The 19,644-nt window shown below is 38.1% G+C and overlaps 1 protein-coding gene across 3 annotated transcripts in view; it reads right to left on the bottom strand.

Moving 5' to 3' along the window:
- LOC134663999 (zinc finger protein chinmo) overlaps positions 1–19,644 on the bottom strand; it is a 105,227-nt gene that overhangs the window by 25,299 nt on the left and 60,284 nt on the right. For 2 of the 3 annotated variants that reach the window (XM_063520562.1, XM_063520563.1), the window contains exon 2: positions 9,391–9,536. In XM_063520562.1, coding sequence (XP_063376632.1) covers positions 9,391–9,511 — 121 coding nt within the window. In that variant the 5' untranslated portion in view covers positions 9,512–9,536. Of the gene's footprint in view, positions 1–9,390; positions 9,551–19,644 lie in introns of all 3 variants that reach the window. The other variant, XM_063520561.1, reaches the window with a different exon arrangement.

A 19,644-nucleotide genomic window follows, 5' to 3' on the forward strand; every position in this document is an offset into this window, starting at 1 on the left:
TCATTGAAAATGGCCAGAAAGTGTTTCTAATCCACGATATGATAATGTGTTTTTATCACCTGTATACTTCCGATGTAATATTTAGCCTTATCGTAGATTATACCTACCACTAACATAACATTTTATATCACTAGTAATAGAAAACTTAGGTCCCTTAGGAAACATAAAGAACATTCCTACCTAAGTGAGTGAAAAAGTCGAAATACATATACTGGCTTTAATAAAAATTACGTTAGCGTATGTAATGGACTCTCAAGAGACTTAATAGTAAAGCTTAATAATATTAAAACGATAATAGCGGAAAACTCAAAACTATCAAGGCCAATAAACTTTATGAAGTCTACTTGTGATCCAAGAAACAGGTGCAATGAATACGCCATAAGTCATAAAATGGCATTAACATAACAAAGGATAAAGATAATACAGTATACCTAAATAAATATCAAGCGTCAGCAATCAGTAACAGCTGTTTGCTCGGTGGCGCTAAGCGAAGTCTCAATGTGAAACACCAAATTAAAATAAAGTGCAAAACATCGTTAAGCAAATTGCAAAGGCTGCGTAACCAATAAACATAACTCGAATAGCACTAAAAACTAAAATAGTGTTATACTTAAAGCTATTACGCAGACACGTAACAACCATCAAAACTAAATTGCACACAGCACAGCCACCCGCTCCGAAAGGGAAAATTCGTTGCCGGTACCATAATCAGATCGAAAATCGGGTCCCTTACATACGCATAGGTATAGGTATAGCCGGCGCCCGGATGCAAGTGAAAACGACATCAGTGGGGTGGGGAGCACGACTAACCCCGTTTCCAGGCTCACCCACACAACCCCACTGCGTGTAGACGGCAACGCATCCCTTGCCAGACGTCTGTGTGCGCCCGCCCCGTTTCAAGGTCGACCGGGCCACGCTAGAGAGGGAGAGATACACACCCCCACTGAAAGTGCAAGCGAAATGTGCGAGAGAAAATCAATCTTGCACGGAGGGGGAAAGTGGGGGTACTGAAAAACTAGGTGAAGCGTTTCGGACGCCCGGGCTACGTGCTTCGGTTGGCGATGGTGGTCTTGCGTCTGGCTCTGCTAAAATTGCAATCACGGACAGCCGGGCCATTCTATGAAACCCGTACCTGTCCCCCCACTAGGTTTTTAAATATACATCGTTTCTATTCAGAGATAAGAGATGTTTTAATCCTAAAGGGGATAAAAATGTGCTTATACGAAAAAGGTATAAAAATGTTGAGAGAAGTTTTATTTCCTTTTAGGATTAAAGCGAATAACAAATCTAAAAAACCGGACAAGTGCGAGTAGGACTCGCCCACCGAGGGTTCCGTACTTTTTAGTATTTGTTGTTATAGCGGCAACAGAAAGACATCATCTGTGAAAATTTCAATTGTCTAGTCTGTCTATCACGCTTTATGAGATACAGCCTGGTGACAGACAGACGGATAGCGGAGTCTTAGTAATAAGGCCCCGTTTTTACCCTTTGGGTACGGAACCCAATCCATACTAAAAAAGTAGGAGTTGGTAGGTAGCTACAGTTTATTAGGACGTTCGAGCCTTCCTTCGTCCTTTATAACGACTCCTACTCAAGTATTTTTTTTAGCTAAAACGTGGGCCTAGTCTGGGTAGACAGACAAATAAATTCTAGCCACGCTCACCTTTTATACAAGCTTGTAGTCTCCTCTTACATAATACATCGACTATAATGCCTTCTATTGGCGTAGCAACATGTGATGTGGATTGTAAGTCCATTCGTATTCATACAACATGAACCTTTGTTTAAGAATTAATATTGACAACGCATCACAATTTCCAAACGCCTTTTCACAGGTAAGTAAATTTAACTAATATCTTATTACTTTCACGTGTGTTTTATTACTCTGAAAAGCTATTTGTCATTTAATTCAAATTTAATAAAGCGGAATAAGGTTTTCGTGAAGTGTTCGTTTAAAATAGAAACAACATTAATAAGAAACACGCACGCGACCCACGCCAACCTAATAAACATTGTAAATTGGAGTTAAAACCAAATAATTTTTCGTGATTCTCAGCAGATAAGTTTATTATTGCGTAGCATTTCGTGAAGTTACTTTAGACACTCAACAAGTCAGAAGTCGCAGCAACTTTGTCGTTTTATGTTTACGAGGACATCACAGACGTCGTAAGGCCGTACACGCATTTAACGACGAACGTAATAACTTACGGGGAAGCTTACCCTTAAACAAAAGGGTGGATACAAAACAACTGTAAAATCTAGGCTTAAGCAATCAAGTAATTAAAAAGTTAAAACAATAACCTATAACGAGTGCGCACCCCGCCCGCGATTATCTGTTTCGTTAAGGTAACTCAACCCTAACGCACATCCCTAAATGCAATTAACGGCCGCGACCCTGCAACCCCCTAAAGGGTTAAAAATTTGTGCCTCCAGTCACCATGCAACGCACATTACTCCTGGGAGTTATGGGGTGGCTTTGTTTTACGTATAATGCACTCAAGTATAGCTAGAGGGGGAAGCGTCGGTGTGGTATCAACTCCCCCTAACCCCCCCCCCCCTTTCCCAACGTTTGGCCAACCGCACCAATACCTTGATTTTTGACGTTAACCTAAAATCAACCATGTGATAAACGCCACTTTAATGTGCGAAGAAAATGAAATGTATGAAGAAATGCCTCTAATTCACGTCAGTCGCGAAGGCAATGTCAGTATAAAAATAAACTTGTCTATTACTGTTTTAGTGATCCGTTTACGATTCCGATTCCCAGTAAAAACTGCTTATTAATAGTTTGCTAAGTATTTTTGGAACGAACTAACAATTCATGATGATGACGATACCTAAATACTATGATAAAGTAAACATCATAAATTCGTACCTAACTCATAAATATATTTCATCGATGGAGAAACTCTGAAAGTCTCCTTACGTTACGAGTTTACAAATACATCTGATTGATTGTGATCGATCACACTAAGTGCAGTAATAAAAATCATTGTTCTGGATAATGTGTCCAATCTGAAACACATTATTGATCTAAACACCGAAACTGAGCTATAAATAGGACGTAAACCTCCTTTTATTGAACGGAAAACCGAAATCGCCTCTCCTCATCAAGTATTCAAGATTTAGCGACGAACTATTCGATTCCTGTTGAAACCTTTAAGCCTCGAAGCCCTTGGCGGCTGTTTAATCTATTAGTGTATTATCGTAGCTAGGTTTTGTTATCATTTCAACTATGATAACTTGAGTTTATCTAATGATCGATGTGCACTTTTATGATTCGGAATCGATTAGCTTCTATGACAAAATAAAGGAAATACTGTATTAAACTATATCGCTTAAACAATCTATTTCAGTGCCTACTATTTATATAACCATAGATTAGGTATGAGATCGTTTCGAATGAGCAAACTTCAAACCAAATATTGTATCAACGTATACCAGCAGCAGACGCTGAATATTGGAACGTATTGTCGCAAGGTATCGCCCGACTCGCACGTAGTTGCCGAGAATAAACAATCCAATATTTGCCACCTAAACCTCCGCCCGCCCCACATTTGAATAAATGCACGCACGAAATTCACACCAGAAAGTGAAACCGTAAAAATGATGCAAAAGGACCGAGTTTTTCCAACTGGCCGCCGTTTTGACACAGTGTGGGTAATCAATTCTGTGGAGCGGAATTTTCGAGAGCCGCATTAGGCTGTGTTAAGCGTTATGTGACTCCATGCAATCCGTGTCGGCAGCTGGAATACGGCCAAGTCGAGAGTGGGGGAGTTTGGGAGGTTTTCGGGTAGGCCGGAGGGTCGGTTGCCTCGCGACACATATAGCGGCTCGGTCGATAAGGGAAGCGAGCCGCGCCGATGCGTTCGCCGCCGTTGTCGAAACGCATATAATGCGGTACTTGGAAAATTTTGACTGAATAATATTAACGCAAATTGTTGATATGAGTCACGTGCCAGACCAGCAAAACTTTAATTCTTTCACAAAGAAACAAATACATACAATATAACATAGGTATATACATATGTATAACAGAAGTACTTTATCTGAGGACACTCAAGACCGCCACAATGATATAACTCAGTTTATGCGACAACAGCAAAAGCGTACGTCACCAACAATCTGGTAAAATGCTCCACTATGCATCCTACTGCATGATAAACAAGTCATTATGGAGAGTTTTCAAAGCATGGTATGAGTATCATTATGCGGAAGCAATTTCGACACGAGTAGGAACTCAATAGGATACGTGTTGAAGCAAAGAGCGACTGTATAGACTTTAGTAAAGCAGCATTATAACGAGAATTCTAACCGGTCATGCAGAATAACGAGATTCACCCCAACCTCAGAGGTAAGTGCCAGAAGAGATCCAGCGAATATCCGACGTGAGGTAGATATGGAAGTTTTTGATATGTATAACTTTGAAAAATTGGTACACTGCGTAGCATGCTAATAAATAACATAAATTGTATGTCTTTACTTTACCTGCTTTAAAGTTGCAAATTTAATTTAAAACATTTTTCAAATAATTCCCAAAAGCCATCTCCACATTAACAGCAAACATTTCTACAGCCCAGTCCTCGGTGGGTGGCTCCCCCCACCTTCGCCCTCCCACTGCGTCTAGCGCACTTGTTCGGCTCGACCTCGAAAAGTTACGACTGGAAACCTTACAGGAAAAACTCCCATAAAATCCATTGAAACAGTCCTGCAAATTAACTGCAATTAAGTCTTCATTGTGAAGTAGGGTCAGACAGTCGTCGAAAAAATTCTCAACTTTGTCAGCTTTCCGATGTTTAACAATCGCATTGTAGGAAATTTCTTCACGTTCATTAAATGTGAACTTTTCAAATATTTGAATTTCATTATTAAACTTGTCAAGGTTTGCAACATTTTGTTTCAAAAGTCTAATGACATTGAATTCAACTCCATGTTTCTTGTTATTATCCTTGTAAGAAATTTCTTTGCGTTCTTTAAACATGAGTTCTTTCAAAACATTTCAATTTCTTCACACAACTTGGCAAAAAAAACTCAATGGGTTCAAGTTCATATTTCTTGTTGGCAACACGAAGTGTATTAAAGGGGCTACCATCAAAGTCGGCAATGTTTGCGGGAGATGACAACAACTATCTCGGCTATTCCTCGGCAACGCATTCATGGGAGACGTGACGTGCTTTAATTAACACCCGAATTTGAATAGAAATGCCTACCCGCATACTATATGCACAAAGCTTAGCAGTGTAAGTTTACAGCGTTATTAAAGGAAGCCCCCAGGTGAAATTTAATACGCGAACGTTTTACAGCCTCCGAATTTATGCCGATGAAATATTACTGCGAAGTTTTTGCGACACCAACAGATTTGAAAATGCGGTTTAGTAGGAAAATAGTACAAATTTTGCAACTTAACGGTAAACAACCGTTCAAAACAATCTTTGAGTCATTTACACGTGTCTGTTTAAGGAAAACGCAATAACATGATAAATTGATAACCTGTGCATTCAGCGATATGTCATTTCAAGGCCATGTTTTTTGTGATACTGAATAAGTAAATATTTTCCTAATAAAACTAAATGGGTCATACGGGTACATATGTGTTTTATGATTACCTCGTTCACGTCTTTCCTATAGTAATATTAAACTTTTATCGTATTATCCACAGAAGTGACCTTAAATTCATTACATAATCTGCCGTGTGTTTCAGAATGCCAGCATGTTAGTATTTTGTACGTTACTTCTGTAACACCCAAATGTATATCGATTCCAATAAAATCAATGATGATTAAATCAACATCATTATCACAGTCCAACCCTTTTTCCTCAATATCTGCAATAGGTACATATAGCTTATCAAATTTAATACACACGCCGTAAAAATGTTGCATGCCAACGTCAAGGCCAATTGGGAAAAAAGTGCCAAATTTATCGCGAACGATGTCAACGACCTTTTTATCATTTTTTAGCAAGATTTCGTGGACATGCATATACGCACAACGTTTGAAATACCAATACATGTTGTGAATGTCGTGATAATACGGACATAATATAATTTACAACTGTTACGAGTTACGACGATACAGCGCGTACAGGCAGATCTAGATCTACCTATCCGTGAATAATCTGGTATTTGGAGATGGCGTTATTCATAAACGCTTGTCAAATCTAAGAAGCCTTTGATAATCATTTGTCTTTATCTCTCTTTTTGATATTTATTTTTGTTAGAAAGAGACAAAATTTAACAAAGGTTTGCTAAGTTTCACGAATAAGGCCCACTTGCACCATCCCACTAACCCGGGGTTTAGTGGTTTAACCGTCAACTCAGTGTCAAGCAGTACTGGTAACCATGGTAATTCCAGATTTAACCGGTCAACCCCGGGTTAGTGGAATGGTGCAAGTGGGCCTAAGGGGGTTAATTCGAAAAGTTAGCGAACCGTAAAATTTCTTCAAAGATTCGCCGGAAACTGATTTTCTCTAAATAATTAATAAAAATGCCCCATGATACCACGCAAGCTTTTATAATTCAGTCTGATGGTTGGATGGATCTTAAGTCTCGGAAACGTCTGTCGCCAAACGAGATTAAAAAATTTGAGGATTTTTCAAATATCTTCTTCTTCCATTGGTGTACTAAGAATGTGGATCTAAAATTAACCATATCTTGACTATTGTATATTTTTTTTATAACTGACTAGCTAAATTTTTATTTTAGCATTTTCGCAGCCTTCAAAGATGACCTCGACTAAGCAAATTCACGTTTAAACAATACAGTTTTTTTTAATGAGTTGCTTATTATATTAGTATATTAGGTATATATAAATATATATGCCCGTGTAGAAACGTTTTAGTTAAAAACGTTTTAAAGATTTTTACAAAAATACTGCAGCAGTCATCAGATGTATCGTAGAAGCCAAGACGTTGACCAATATCTGTACAAGCACACTAACGCCTTGACAATAGAAGAGTGCTCAGATATTTTGAGCACTTTGGCCGCTCCGATATATCTCATGGCGACTATACTACTATCCTGTCATTTTATAAGCTTCCCTCATTTACATTAAGGGCTGTCAGAAACTCGGCCGCATCCCTCGAGTCTCTTGAACCATGGCCGCACATTTTCAGGCGGTTGAGTTCTCTCAAGTCATCGTGACTCGTCAGTCCTGCCATGATGTGAAGGAAAATGAGAGAAATATAGGTAACGTCTGAACCGTACTAGGTTTTTAAATTAAAAATTGTGTATGGCATTTATCTACAAAGCCTTTCAGGGAAATAGAATAGATAATTTTGAACGTTTTGGCTTCATTTAATCATGGTACTATTGTATATCAATATACTTTTAGATTATACGGGTGTCCCAGAAGTACCACGCCACACTGAAACCGGAGGTAGGTCAACTCCATAGGAACACAACCAGCCTAACATGACCTCAGTAAAAGTTGCACGGTTTTCGAGTTATTAGCAAAATTAAGAATTTTGATAATTTTCCCGTATTTTTACATTTTTAGTACCAGCATCGACTTAAAACGCTATTAAAAACAGTTTTTTTATTTCTATTAATAGCTGTTGAGTTAATTCAGAAGTGCAAAGTGCTATTTCGTCTGTCACTAATGTAAAATGCTGAAAAAAAATCGATTAATCTTGATTTAAATTATCAAATAAACATGAAGATCATCTTTGACCGCCTACCATGGGAAAAAAAGATTAGAAAGGAAACAAACAAATAAAAAAACTAAATTAGGCATGCTATGCAGATTTAGAAATGGTATGATACTTGTATCTTCTACGATAACATGAGGCATTCTTATCACATTAGCGATAACCCGTCCAACGAACTTAAAACTGGAATTCCGAAAGCGGTCGCAACAATGACCCATTTGTTATCTGATCAAATGATTTTGCAAAATGCGTAATCATTCTTATCACTTCAGAGATGCCGCAAGCCATCATTGTTAAGTAAAAACATCATTATTGCTACTGCTATCGTATTGTGCAACGTGGTCTTTTTAATCTTTATCTCCCTTTTGAGATTGACCAACAATAGCTCTCCCTCTGACGCACATGTTAATTTCTCAAGCCTTCTCTTATTATCATCATTATCATCGATGTTTTATCCACAATTTATTACTCCTTAGCCTCCAAATGAGAAGTGAACACTTGGTATTTTAGCCAGGCACAATAATTCGATCAAATAACAGATGTACTTCGCATTATTTGTACCACACAGTGACTACTTTCGGAATTTCAGTTTTAAGTTCGTTGGATGGGTTATCGCTAATGTGATAAGAATGCCTCATGTTATCGTAGAAGTTACAAGTGTCATACCATTTCTAAATCTGCATAACATGCCTAATTTAGTATTTTTAGTTGTTTGTTTCGATTCTAATATTTTTTTCCATGGTAGGCGGTCAAAGATGAAATTCATGTTTATTTGATAATTTAAATCAAGATTAATCGATTTTTTTCAGCATTTTTAATAGTGACAGACGAAATAGCACTTTGCACTTCTGAATTAACTAAACAGCTATTAAAAGAAATAAAAAAAACCGTTTTTAATAGCGTTTTAAGTCAATGCTGGTACTAAAAATGTAAAAATACGGGAAAATTATCAAAATTCTTAATTTTGCTAATAACTCGAAAACCGTGCAACTTTTACTGAGGTCATGTTAGGCTGGTTGTGTTCCTATGGAGTTGACCTACCTCCGGTTTCAGTGTGGCGTGGTACTTCTGGGACACCCTGTACATTAAGATATTACCCTTTACATTCAGAATTTTTAAAATAATAAATGAATAAGTACTTTTCAAGATTAGAAGATTTTTCAGAAAACGATATACATATTATCTTACCTAACTCAAAAAGTTCGGAATCCGTTTTGAAGAGTATCTTAAGATACTGTGATACCGGACGCATACGAGAGATGCGTATGCGTTCGATATCAGTATCACACTTATGCAGATCCGCATGCCGCTCCAGTGCTTGAGAGAAACATCACTATGCATACGTATATATCACTAGTATACGATGTCCCGCTCGCACAAAGAAGCAGTGTGCTGATACGAATCTATTGTAAAGAGCCCAACGGCACGCCGCAAACGCCAGCTCTGCTACCGATTGCCCTCACTGCGGTCCCGATACCCAGCCCCTCTCAAACGGTATCACCGAGCTAGGGATCGCAAGGTTGGATAACGGCCGGTAGAAAAGCAAGCAAGATGAAGTGTCGGGTAACAATCCGACACTCCATCGTCCACGAAATGACGAAAACATGACCATCCCACAGTGATGGAGTGCGACCCGAAACAGCTGTCACAGTACGAAGACGGATACAGCCGCTCGTATCCCTCAGAAAGCATCGAATGAAACCCCACCATACGGTAAAGACCGGCTTAGACAAAGTGACTCACCTTCGCAGTACAGTGTGACGTCGGCGAGACTCTCCGAGTTCCAGAGGTTCGCGAACGACGTGGCCAAGTTTGAACCGAAGCTGTTCCATTTGAGGCAGTACTGCTGCTGCTGAGAGTCCATCCCCGGGCCGCCTCGGTTACCTTCCCTGTAACCAAAATACTATTTTCAAATTGTGCTCAGTAATGAAAACCATAAAACCAACCAACTAGTACAATATAATTATGGTCCACAAGTTCAATACATAATTAAGTATGCATTTCAAATACTTCAATGTTCTTTTTCGTTTTATCTGGGTTTTATCTCAGAACTGCGTCATTCAAATAATAATCACACCTAAACAAAGATATTCAAATCAGTTTTAGACCGTAGTACTATCTTCCAATTCTGGACAATAGTTTGGTGGTCTTACGGAAATTAGTATTGTATTATTTAAGTGCCACTGCTGGACTGCCTTTCTTATTCGTACCAATATCTTGAGCAGTTAACCACCTGTCTCTACCAAAGTCTGTAAGTTCGTCCCGCTATTTATCTCCAACAAGATTAATTTATTGTAACACCGGTTTAAAATAAAATTGCATATAGACAAGCAACGAGTATATATTTAAATCCGAATGTATCATATAATGATCTCATTTATGAAGTGACGACGAATGTAAAGTGCAAGCCAGACAGTAGAGACGTGAGCAGTGTTGCCAACTCGGATTAAAAAAAATTAAAACTTAAAACACATACATTTTTCAAATTTACCGCCTTTTTCTACTGACAAGATCTGCTTGACCAACTTTATATAGTCCGTCGACGTCCATCCGTCCACAAAAGTCAAAATTCATATGAAAATATGAACCACATAAGGCGATGGCGCATATTGTTGCTGCCAAGTTGGTGCAAACTTGGCTTAGACTAAATTATGCTAAAAAATATGCCAGATGCTAAATGGAAAATTTTGGTGACAAAGCGAGTGAAAATATGCTAGATCTGGCATCATTTATGCCAAGTTGGCAACACTGGACGTGAGACGCGACGCTTTTTTAACGAGTATTTTATGTTTTATTTGTATGTTTACATTTTTCCACTTATTACAAAGGAGTAAGGTGCAAAAGTGTAAACATATTTTTGACGTCGACTGTACACATGCGTCGCGACGCAAAACTTTTAAGTAGAAACGGGGCACGAACGGGCACAAACGTGCTCTGTACACTCGTACCACGAGTTACGACTCTTCTAAATATCTGGTCCAAAGCGCGTCGGGGTACCTTAGATAGGTTTTAAGAATCATAAACGACACTGACTCCATTTTCATAACCCCCATTTATTTATTATGTAACATTTATTAATGTAATAAATAATTTACATTTTCATTAGTTTCATTTTCATTAATAATTAAATTAGAGTGTTAAACAGACTGTTAATCCATATCCCCTTTAACTTAACGTACTTTCAAAATAGATTACTAGAGCGTCTAGACAAAACCTCTCACAAGTGTCAGGAATGACACTTTGCTGGCTGTCGTAAAAGTCCTCTCCAAACTATAGAACATTGAAGGCCTCGGCCTTTTAGTTTTTCCACTTTTAGTTAACACGGGGGTAATACTGTATTATTAATCCCTTATTAAAAAGTTAGGCGCCAACTTAAAACCTAACGACACTCAGATTAGAAAGTCTTGTTTTGGAAAATGTAAATATTAAAGCCTCCGGAGGCTAATCTGGAATTACCAGGAGGATCATTTTGTCGGTTAGATTTAATCTGCAAAGTGCTTCAATTATGCTATCTTTCATGGGACTGCCTAAAAGATGGGATGACATAACATATAAATAATAGTTACGAGACACAGAATAACAGATTATCAAATTGTATATTTCAAATAAATTTATAATTTCATCAAGGGACGAAGGTATGGACTAAGTGAACTGTAATGCTAATAACATAAGTATTTTCACCAGATGTTGGAAACGTTATATTTAGCGCCCAAAAACAGACAACTATACAAGAAAAAAAACCAGACAAGTGCGACTCGGACTCACCCACCAAGGGTTCCGTACTTTTTAGAATTTGTTGTCATAGCGGCAATAGAAATACATCATCTGTGAAAATTTCAACTGTCTAGCTATCACGGTTCATGAGATGCAGTCTGGTGACAGACAGGCGGACGGACAGTGGAGTCTTAGTAATAGATTTTTACCCTTTGGGTACGGAACCCTAAAAAATCAATCAATTCTACCTTTTCCCCTGAACAGTAGCCAAAGCCCTTAACGCAAAGATAAAAAGCAGCAGTAAATCCATTATTAAAACAGCCTACCGACTTTGCATATGAAATCCCTTAAAAACAAAATCAATGTACCAGGTAGGCCTTCGGGCGCGGGGCGGAAGGTGGCTCGGCCCAAGGTCGCAGGGTGAACAACCGGTGCATGATCGATACCGGGGCAGGCCACCATGAATATGTAATGACGGTGACCGCTAGTTCCCACGGTTCAGCTCCGGTTCAATTCAAATTGGTTCTGACGCGTGTTCGCTACGAGGGTGGAAAGGGAAACTAACTTGTAGTGTCTGGCCTAGTATTAGTATTGAAGGTAGTTATTCAGCTTGATTCAAGCAACAAGGTGTTGGTTCTGTACTAGCGGTATCAGAGTCTGTTACTAAGCCTCCTCCGCGAAGTCCGTTCGTCTGTTACCAGGCAGGTAGGTGTAGGCAAGGCTCGGAACCGGTTTTCTCTTCATACAAAAAATACCGGTATTATTTAGTGCTTTTAAGTTCTTTAGTATATTACATATTTCATTTTTAATAGGACAATCTAATAATACTAAGTTGTACCCTAAACGCATGATTCTCTCCTACGTACAGAGCATGAAATAATTAAAAATATTGTTCTATTTCGGGTTTATCAAAAAAACCGGTTCCGAGCCTTGTAAAAATGTATTGTTTTTCTAGAATGATACAACTTAAAACTATAATAACTATCGAACTGGTGTGGCAAAACCGAAATAATAAAAATCAATCATGTGTGATAGCGGAAGCAGTTATAAAGTTGACCCAAAAATTTTTTATTAAGCTATGAGCTTCATCACATATGTTCCTTGAGTAATTCTAAGCATTTCAAGCCTGGGAGCCAATAAGAAATGTGTGTCTACTCGGATTTGTAATGGATTCAAACTTTCAACCCCTTTTTAACCCTGTTAGGGGATGAATTTTACAAAACGCTGAAATTACTTTTCCTGTCTTTTAATAATATCCCCAAATACAAAGATTCAAGTCCCGCGTTCGAAAATTTTTTTGATATCCATACAAACTTTCAACTCCTTTTTCACCACCTTAGGGGATGAATTTTCAAAAACGCTGAAATTAGTTTTCTTGTATTTTAATAATATATCGTTTTACGAAGTTTCAAATTCCTAGCTTAAAATAAAACTTGAACCCCATACAAACTTTCATCCCCTTTTTAACCCCCTTAGGGGTTGAATTTCTCAAAATCGCTTCTTATCTCTTGTACACTTTATAAATGTAATCTAGTGTGCAAATTTCAACTTTCTATCTTTTGTAGTTTCGGCTCCGCGTAGCAAAAATCTCCAACCAAATTTTTCACCTTTTTACGTTTTTCTTGTAAAATTACTATGAAATTGAAAAAACAAATATCAGCAATGAATTCTACGTCTTTGGTTTATACGAAAATGATACCAAACTTGCCCTAGTACCCACCAGGATCAGAGTAGATTTTTTTTAAAGATGACGGATGGCGGCCGTCTTTGTACCCCACCCTCCCCCCGACTTCACGCTAGAAATGCTTAGAATTACTCAAATATCAGATGTGATGAAGCTCATAGCTTAATAAAATTTTTTTGGGTCATGGATGGCAGCGTTACATAACTGACTCCAGTATGAGTGGAATTTAAAACAAAAATCTAGACGGTATCGCAGATTTATTAAGTGATATTATTATTAAACGGTAACGATATGTTTTAGGCATGCCCAAAGCATCAATAATATGACCGTCTTAGGTCAAAAGGGTATACAAGATCCTTCGACTCTTGTCTAATAGAATAATAGGCTATACACGACGTGTAACAAAAGGTGTATTAATAAACGACGTTATTCCGAATATTAGGTACGAGACGACCGCCATAATCTGTCACGAAACAATAGTTTGAAGGATCCCAAAGGTCGCCCTTCATATAGAAACTATTTAGGCCTCAAGCTTTTAGGTGAACTTCTACTAATAAGGTGGTACCTACTTAACATATCGTATTACTGTCCTTCGGCAAGGCTAATATGGTCACCTTTTTATCATCAGTCACCATGTCTGTCCTGTTCTAACAAGTAGAAAGTGCGAAAGTGACGCATGACATGACAAGTGATAGGAATGCGAGCATGATATCCATGCTGGGGTGACATAGTAACATTAGTAACAGTAGTAAGACCCATGAGAGCGTAATAAAATAGATGTACAGGTAGTTTCGGGATAAGAAGCGGTAGTTTTTCAACTGCGAGAGTACCAATAGTTTGACTTTCAGGCGACAAGTCCCATAGGAAAGCATATTTTCAACGGGTCTATCTATTTAGTATGTGTCCAAAAGCCTCATGTCATTAATAATGAATGAGAATGGCGTGGACATGATTAGGTCGTCTCCCTCGATGTCGGTAATAGTTAGGTACTTCTTTAGGCAATTAGGTAAGTATTATTTGCCTTCTGTCATGGACCCGACATGGACTCGCTGAATTTCATGGGAAAATCATTGAAAGTCATATAATATTTAATTAGGAAACCTTTAAACCAACATATTTAACCCTGCACAAGTCATTTTCCCTATGCTTTGAACTTTATCCAAAACCACTTTTCCCCTTATTCATAAAACTTTACAAGCCTCGATTAATTGTTTTGTTTTATCCCTTTTTGCAAATAGATACATAACTCTTCATAATCATATATTTAAGAGTATGACTTTGGTCGGTGGAGCAATTTCCATGTTTGGCGGTCCTCTGCCTTCTCTTTGACACGACGTTGATCTTTTCCTTTATTTGATCCATGTACGCTCTCATACATAAGGGAAAATGCCAGATTAATACCTAATTAAGGCCTGCAGCGCATTTATAAATAACGTCATTTGTCACTACAAACTTTTATCGAATAAGGTAAAATATTTAAAAAGGCATGCACAAGTGCTTGGTTTTCCATCATTATCTATCCCTCGAACTGTACCAGTTATTTAATACCAATCAATCTTACCGAATGTATTACCTCACGGGGAAGTACGAGTAGTTTACCCTCGCCCCCCAAGCGATCATTAGTACTTATTACACCCCACCGCATCAAAGTTTCCTCCCAACCACCCCCAATTTGTACAGCTGTGCAAGGGTTTAAGTATCAAATCTGGCAGGTATTTGAAATTAAATTGAAACTCTCTATTTTAAAACTTAATTACTTGTCGTAAACAAATAACGACCAACAATCTTTGTTTACGAGGCCAATTCGAACATACAAAGAGATGTTAACTGGATCCTTTTTTGTCTAGATCTCGCTCTAAATTTTATGAGTGTTAAGCGAGATGCGCTGCAAGTAAATAAAAAATTGTAAGGTCGAATGTCGCTGTAGGTATTTTTCTTTAACGCTAGCGAAACTGATTGAAAAATTGATTACTGGTTGAAGAGTCTGTGTGAAAAGGCAGTTTCGGTGGAAAATACAAGATTAAAAACTCCAATCCTATTTTGTAAAATGAAGTTGTGGCAGTAATGAGCAGGCGGTCGTTCGCGTTGCTTTTTCAATACGTCGAGCTTTCTGCCCCCACATCGTTTTCTGAGGATTTTCCTTATCTCTCCCTATGGCGATTAACGTTTGAAATGTCCGACCCCGTTTCGTGAATTTGGGAGTACTTGAGATTATCAAAGATAGGTACTAGCTGTGGGCGTTGGTTTAAAAAGTACTGTTACTACATATGCAATGTTGGAAGCTATGAATTAGATTTCTCTATACTTCTTCATTTTTCGCTAGGATAAATTCAGTCTTTAGTGAACCATTCTCAAGAGCTTAATGATGTCAATGACTTAAAATAGTATGAAGATAAATAACTAATACACTTTTAGTTACAACGGATAGAAATACTTTTTTATTAAAAATTTTATGGGTCTACATAATCAGATAATAATTGTATCTAATTGAAAGAGCATGTAATTATTAAGAGAGATGAAAATCTAAAAGTCAAACGATTATGCAATCTTATCAAAGAAACCATCATCGGAAAAATTTAATTACATATACAAATACTTAAACTATCAACTCACTTCCCACGCCCAACTTCGTTGCAATATTTCATTGCGGAAAACGTACGATAAAGGTATTTCTGCACTTGTTACCAAAAGCGTCACTGTAATAATTTACGTACAGGCTTCGCAGGCCGAATGCAGTCGATACGGTATCGATTAGATACTCGGTTAACTGTACATTGGACATGATTATTTTGCACCTTACTACGTTATAATAAAAGCGAGATGTGTATACATATTTGGGCGCACATTTGCATGCGTGCACGTATAGGCGTCCAGTGTAAGCTGGTCTTTCATGGGAGACGGTAGGCATTGATAATGAGGGTAACATCAGGGAGGGGAAGACCTGGGTGGGCTGGTCAGTGAATTTCGGCTACGACCCGGTTCCGGCATGCAGCACACGCGCAAGCGTGGTGTGCGGGGCGCGCGGGACGTTGCACCGAGTTGCGCAAAGTATCGTCGTTGCAACGGCGCGGTGTTGCTTGAGGGCATACAGCGAAATACTATGATGGAGCTCTCGTTATGTGCCTCTCTATCACTCTTGCATATTCGCGTTGCAACGTTTCGGTGTTGCTTGAGGGCATACAGCGAAAGACGATAGATAATGGAGCTTTCGTTATCTGCCTCATTGTCTCTCTTGCATATTCCATAGATAGAGAGGCAGACAGAGGAATTTCTCTCTATTATCAGCCGCATTTCAATTTATTTATATGTGCTTCAATTTTCCCCTCAAATTTATGTATAGGAATTCTATACCACTTTATTTTTATTTTTATTTATTTATTTAATAATAATATCCAGAGTTGTTATCTCGTGAAGGCCGAGAAGGACAAGTCCAGCAAGTACCTAGACTTAGCTCACGAGATATTACTGAATCGCGATTAGAAAGGGATTGAGATAGCTGTCAATCCATATTGATTTTGACGTAAGTGTATGGAAATCTGTTATTTCTAATCCCTTTCTGATCGCGGCATGATAATAACCGCCATGTGGGATGTTGACTCGACGATCATTGTTCCTATAGTCGTGTCAGCGAACGGTCTCATATAGCGAAGAGTCTCGCTGGGTGGTTGGATCAAGGGTCAGATGCAGAAGGTGGTAATTTTGGACACGGCGCGTATAGTACGTCGGTTGCTCACTCTGCGGCCCTGACCACCGGCAGCTTGGGCCCTGCCCCGCTGCCGGCGGCACCCTAGGTTAGGTTTTTTATAATGTGTTTATATGTATTTTTTATTGTTTTGTAAGTGTTTTTATATTTTACTTTTATATTCATATTATAAATAACCTAACTTAAGACCAAAAATAAATAAAGAGAATATACAGAGTTATTCTTATAAATGTCTTATAAATAGATAAAGATTGCATATGTATGTATAATTTGTGTAAAAACCTATCTGAAAGATAAGCTCTCTCGCGAAAAATACTTTGTTTTTCCTGACACGTGGAATCATTCTAAAAATTAACATTTATTGTACCTAATGATAATTATATGCATGACATCATATCTAATCATAATCAATGAAAATAATACAACGCTAATTTTATTGATTTCAGATACAAGACTACAAAGTCTAATGTACCTACTGGTCTATTAGAATTAGACGAAAAAAATACAAATAGGTAATGAAATCAATTCCAAGGGATGAAAGGCACTCTTTTCTGCCGAGGTAGTTTCAGAGATCCATTTAGCCCATTTACGCACTTTTCATTGGAAAAATTCAGCTAATGGAACTCCTTTTCCTAAAAGTGTTTTATAAAAGTTTGACAGCCTAAACATGCAACTGTACTACAAACTAAGCATTACGAACGAAATCTACGTTCTTTGTTCTATCAAAATGCGGAATAAGCAAGTACATACATCTAACGGTTTCTAAACAAAGGCTTGCACTAACGCACAGCCTCTACCAGCATCCTTATTCTGTGAATCAACGCACAATAATTTCTAAACTGCAAGAGAATTCGTCTAAAAATGTTCGTGTGAGCAAACTCGTTACAGTTTCATCCGAGTTTCGTAAGCGGAATCAACGTACTGCACACTTATCCCTTGTTCCCCCTCGCTCGTATATCTTACGACTGCTCTTGAAGGATGTAAATTTGTGTCTTATCACGGTGCGGTAAGGTGGATAGTCGTGTAAATTCACGTTTCATCTTTTATTATGGTAGCAATAGATTGTCTTTGTAACTAGAGTCGTATACGTAGTCGAATTTAACGATGCTCTAAGAAGTGTTCATTGTTTGTTACGTACTGGTACTATGCTTTGTTCACATTTGTGGAATTGCTACTTAAACGGCGTTTACGCGCCGTGGGAGCTTCGGGCTAATTGCATTACTTACATTTGTGAGATTACTGACTTTAAGCTTCATTAAAATTTCAGAGAAACAATTTAATTTGTCCGTTTACATTTTCAGCGACGGGTTTATAAATCAATTTTTGTTATCACTGAATTCACTGATAATGATGTACATAATTAACCACGGTTTGAGGCAAAAACGTGTCTTGCGCAATAAGTAAATAATGCTAAAGTCTCTATGATAATGATAAAAACTTAGTGTCAAAAGAGGAATCTCTAATAAAGTACCTAATCAACCAAAACCGTCAACAATTATCTGTCACGAAATCATATTCTTCAAACCGACCATGGACAAAAAGCGTTCTAAAACAAAAGAAAGCGCATACTTCCATCCCTAACCGCACTAGCTACCATCATCATCAAAAAGTCATAAATCATTATGGGACTCGTGTATAGATACGACCTTTTGATAAAGCGTCGCAGAGTGGGTCACCGCGTCACTACGTCATCATGACGGAGAAATGCATTCTGCGGTTGTGAAAGAGAGGCGCGGCACTCCGGATGACCGCCGATGCGTATATACGCAACCGTTTTAAAACTAACCTTTACATCTAAGAACCACCATACTAGATGAAGCTCTATGACATCTGGTCGGGTAGTCGATGCGTCCTGCGTTACTTGAGCCCTTTTTTCTTAATAGTTGCATGCGTGTGAAGTTTTTAAATTACTGGACGTTTTAGTACTTGCGTTCGGTGCCGTTTGCTCTGAGATTATGTAAACTAGTGGGTTTCGACATAGACGCTCTCATACAAAACGGGTTTTCTAATTATTAATTTGAATTAGGCTTGCAAGCGCATGTTAATTTTTTATCATTAGTGTTTAACTTGTAAGGTTAATTGGCCGTTTTATCAAGTATAACTGTTAATTGAGACAGTTGGATAAAGTAGCAGGGTGTTATCGCATACAGTTGATATGATTTAACGACAAATATACTTATTTTTTTATAACTTCCGATACACAGATGATTGTAAGGCAGCTGACATTTGTAAGTCAAAGTCTATCAACGTTTTTTACTGAAATTCGTGAAGTTTGCGAAGTAGGTTTATGTAGGTTACATTAAATGTGTAATGTTTAATCGTAATTTTGTCATAAAAGTGCCTAGGTTTTTTCATTACACTTAAATTATCAATCCGCTATGATCTAACATGGTCACTACATAGTACATACAGCTGCGTAAACATACCGAAACTTAGGAATGTACCGAAATCATTACATCAGTATCCCCCATTATATTTCCCCGTACCAAAATTAACGAAACTGGACAAGTGGACATGTATGCTAATGTGTAACGTACTGTATTTATGGCTGTTTAAAAAGCAAGTAACTGCATATGTAACAATTGCAAACAAAACTTTCTATGACTCTTTTCCTGCAGTACGTGCAGGGCCCGACAACGCCGTCAAAATAGAAAGTTGCACGCACATTGCATCGCGTCCATAGACTACACCACACAGGCTGCATTATGAAGTACTTACGATGACTGGCAGTCACCAATGTCACTATGCGCAGGCGTTATTTTACACCTAAAGCGTCGAATGAGGTGACACTTCCTTAAAATCTCTTTTGGTTGAGCTTAATTGAACCTTGATAGAGTTAGACCAAGAAAACTCTGCAATGATTTTGATAGCATACGCAGTGGAATTGTTATTTTAA

This window comes from Cydia fagiglandana, chromosome 4, assembly GCF_963556715.1.
Source record: "Cydia fagiglandana chromosome 4, ilCydFagi1.1, whole genome shotgun sequence".
NCBI lineage: Eukaryota > Metazoa > Arthropoda > Insecta > Lepidoptera > Tortricidae > Cydia > Cydia fagiglandana.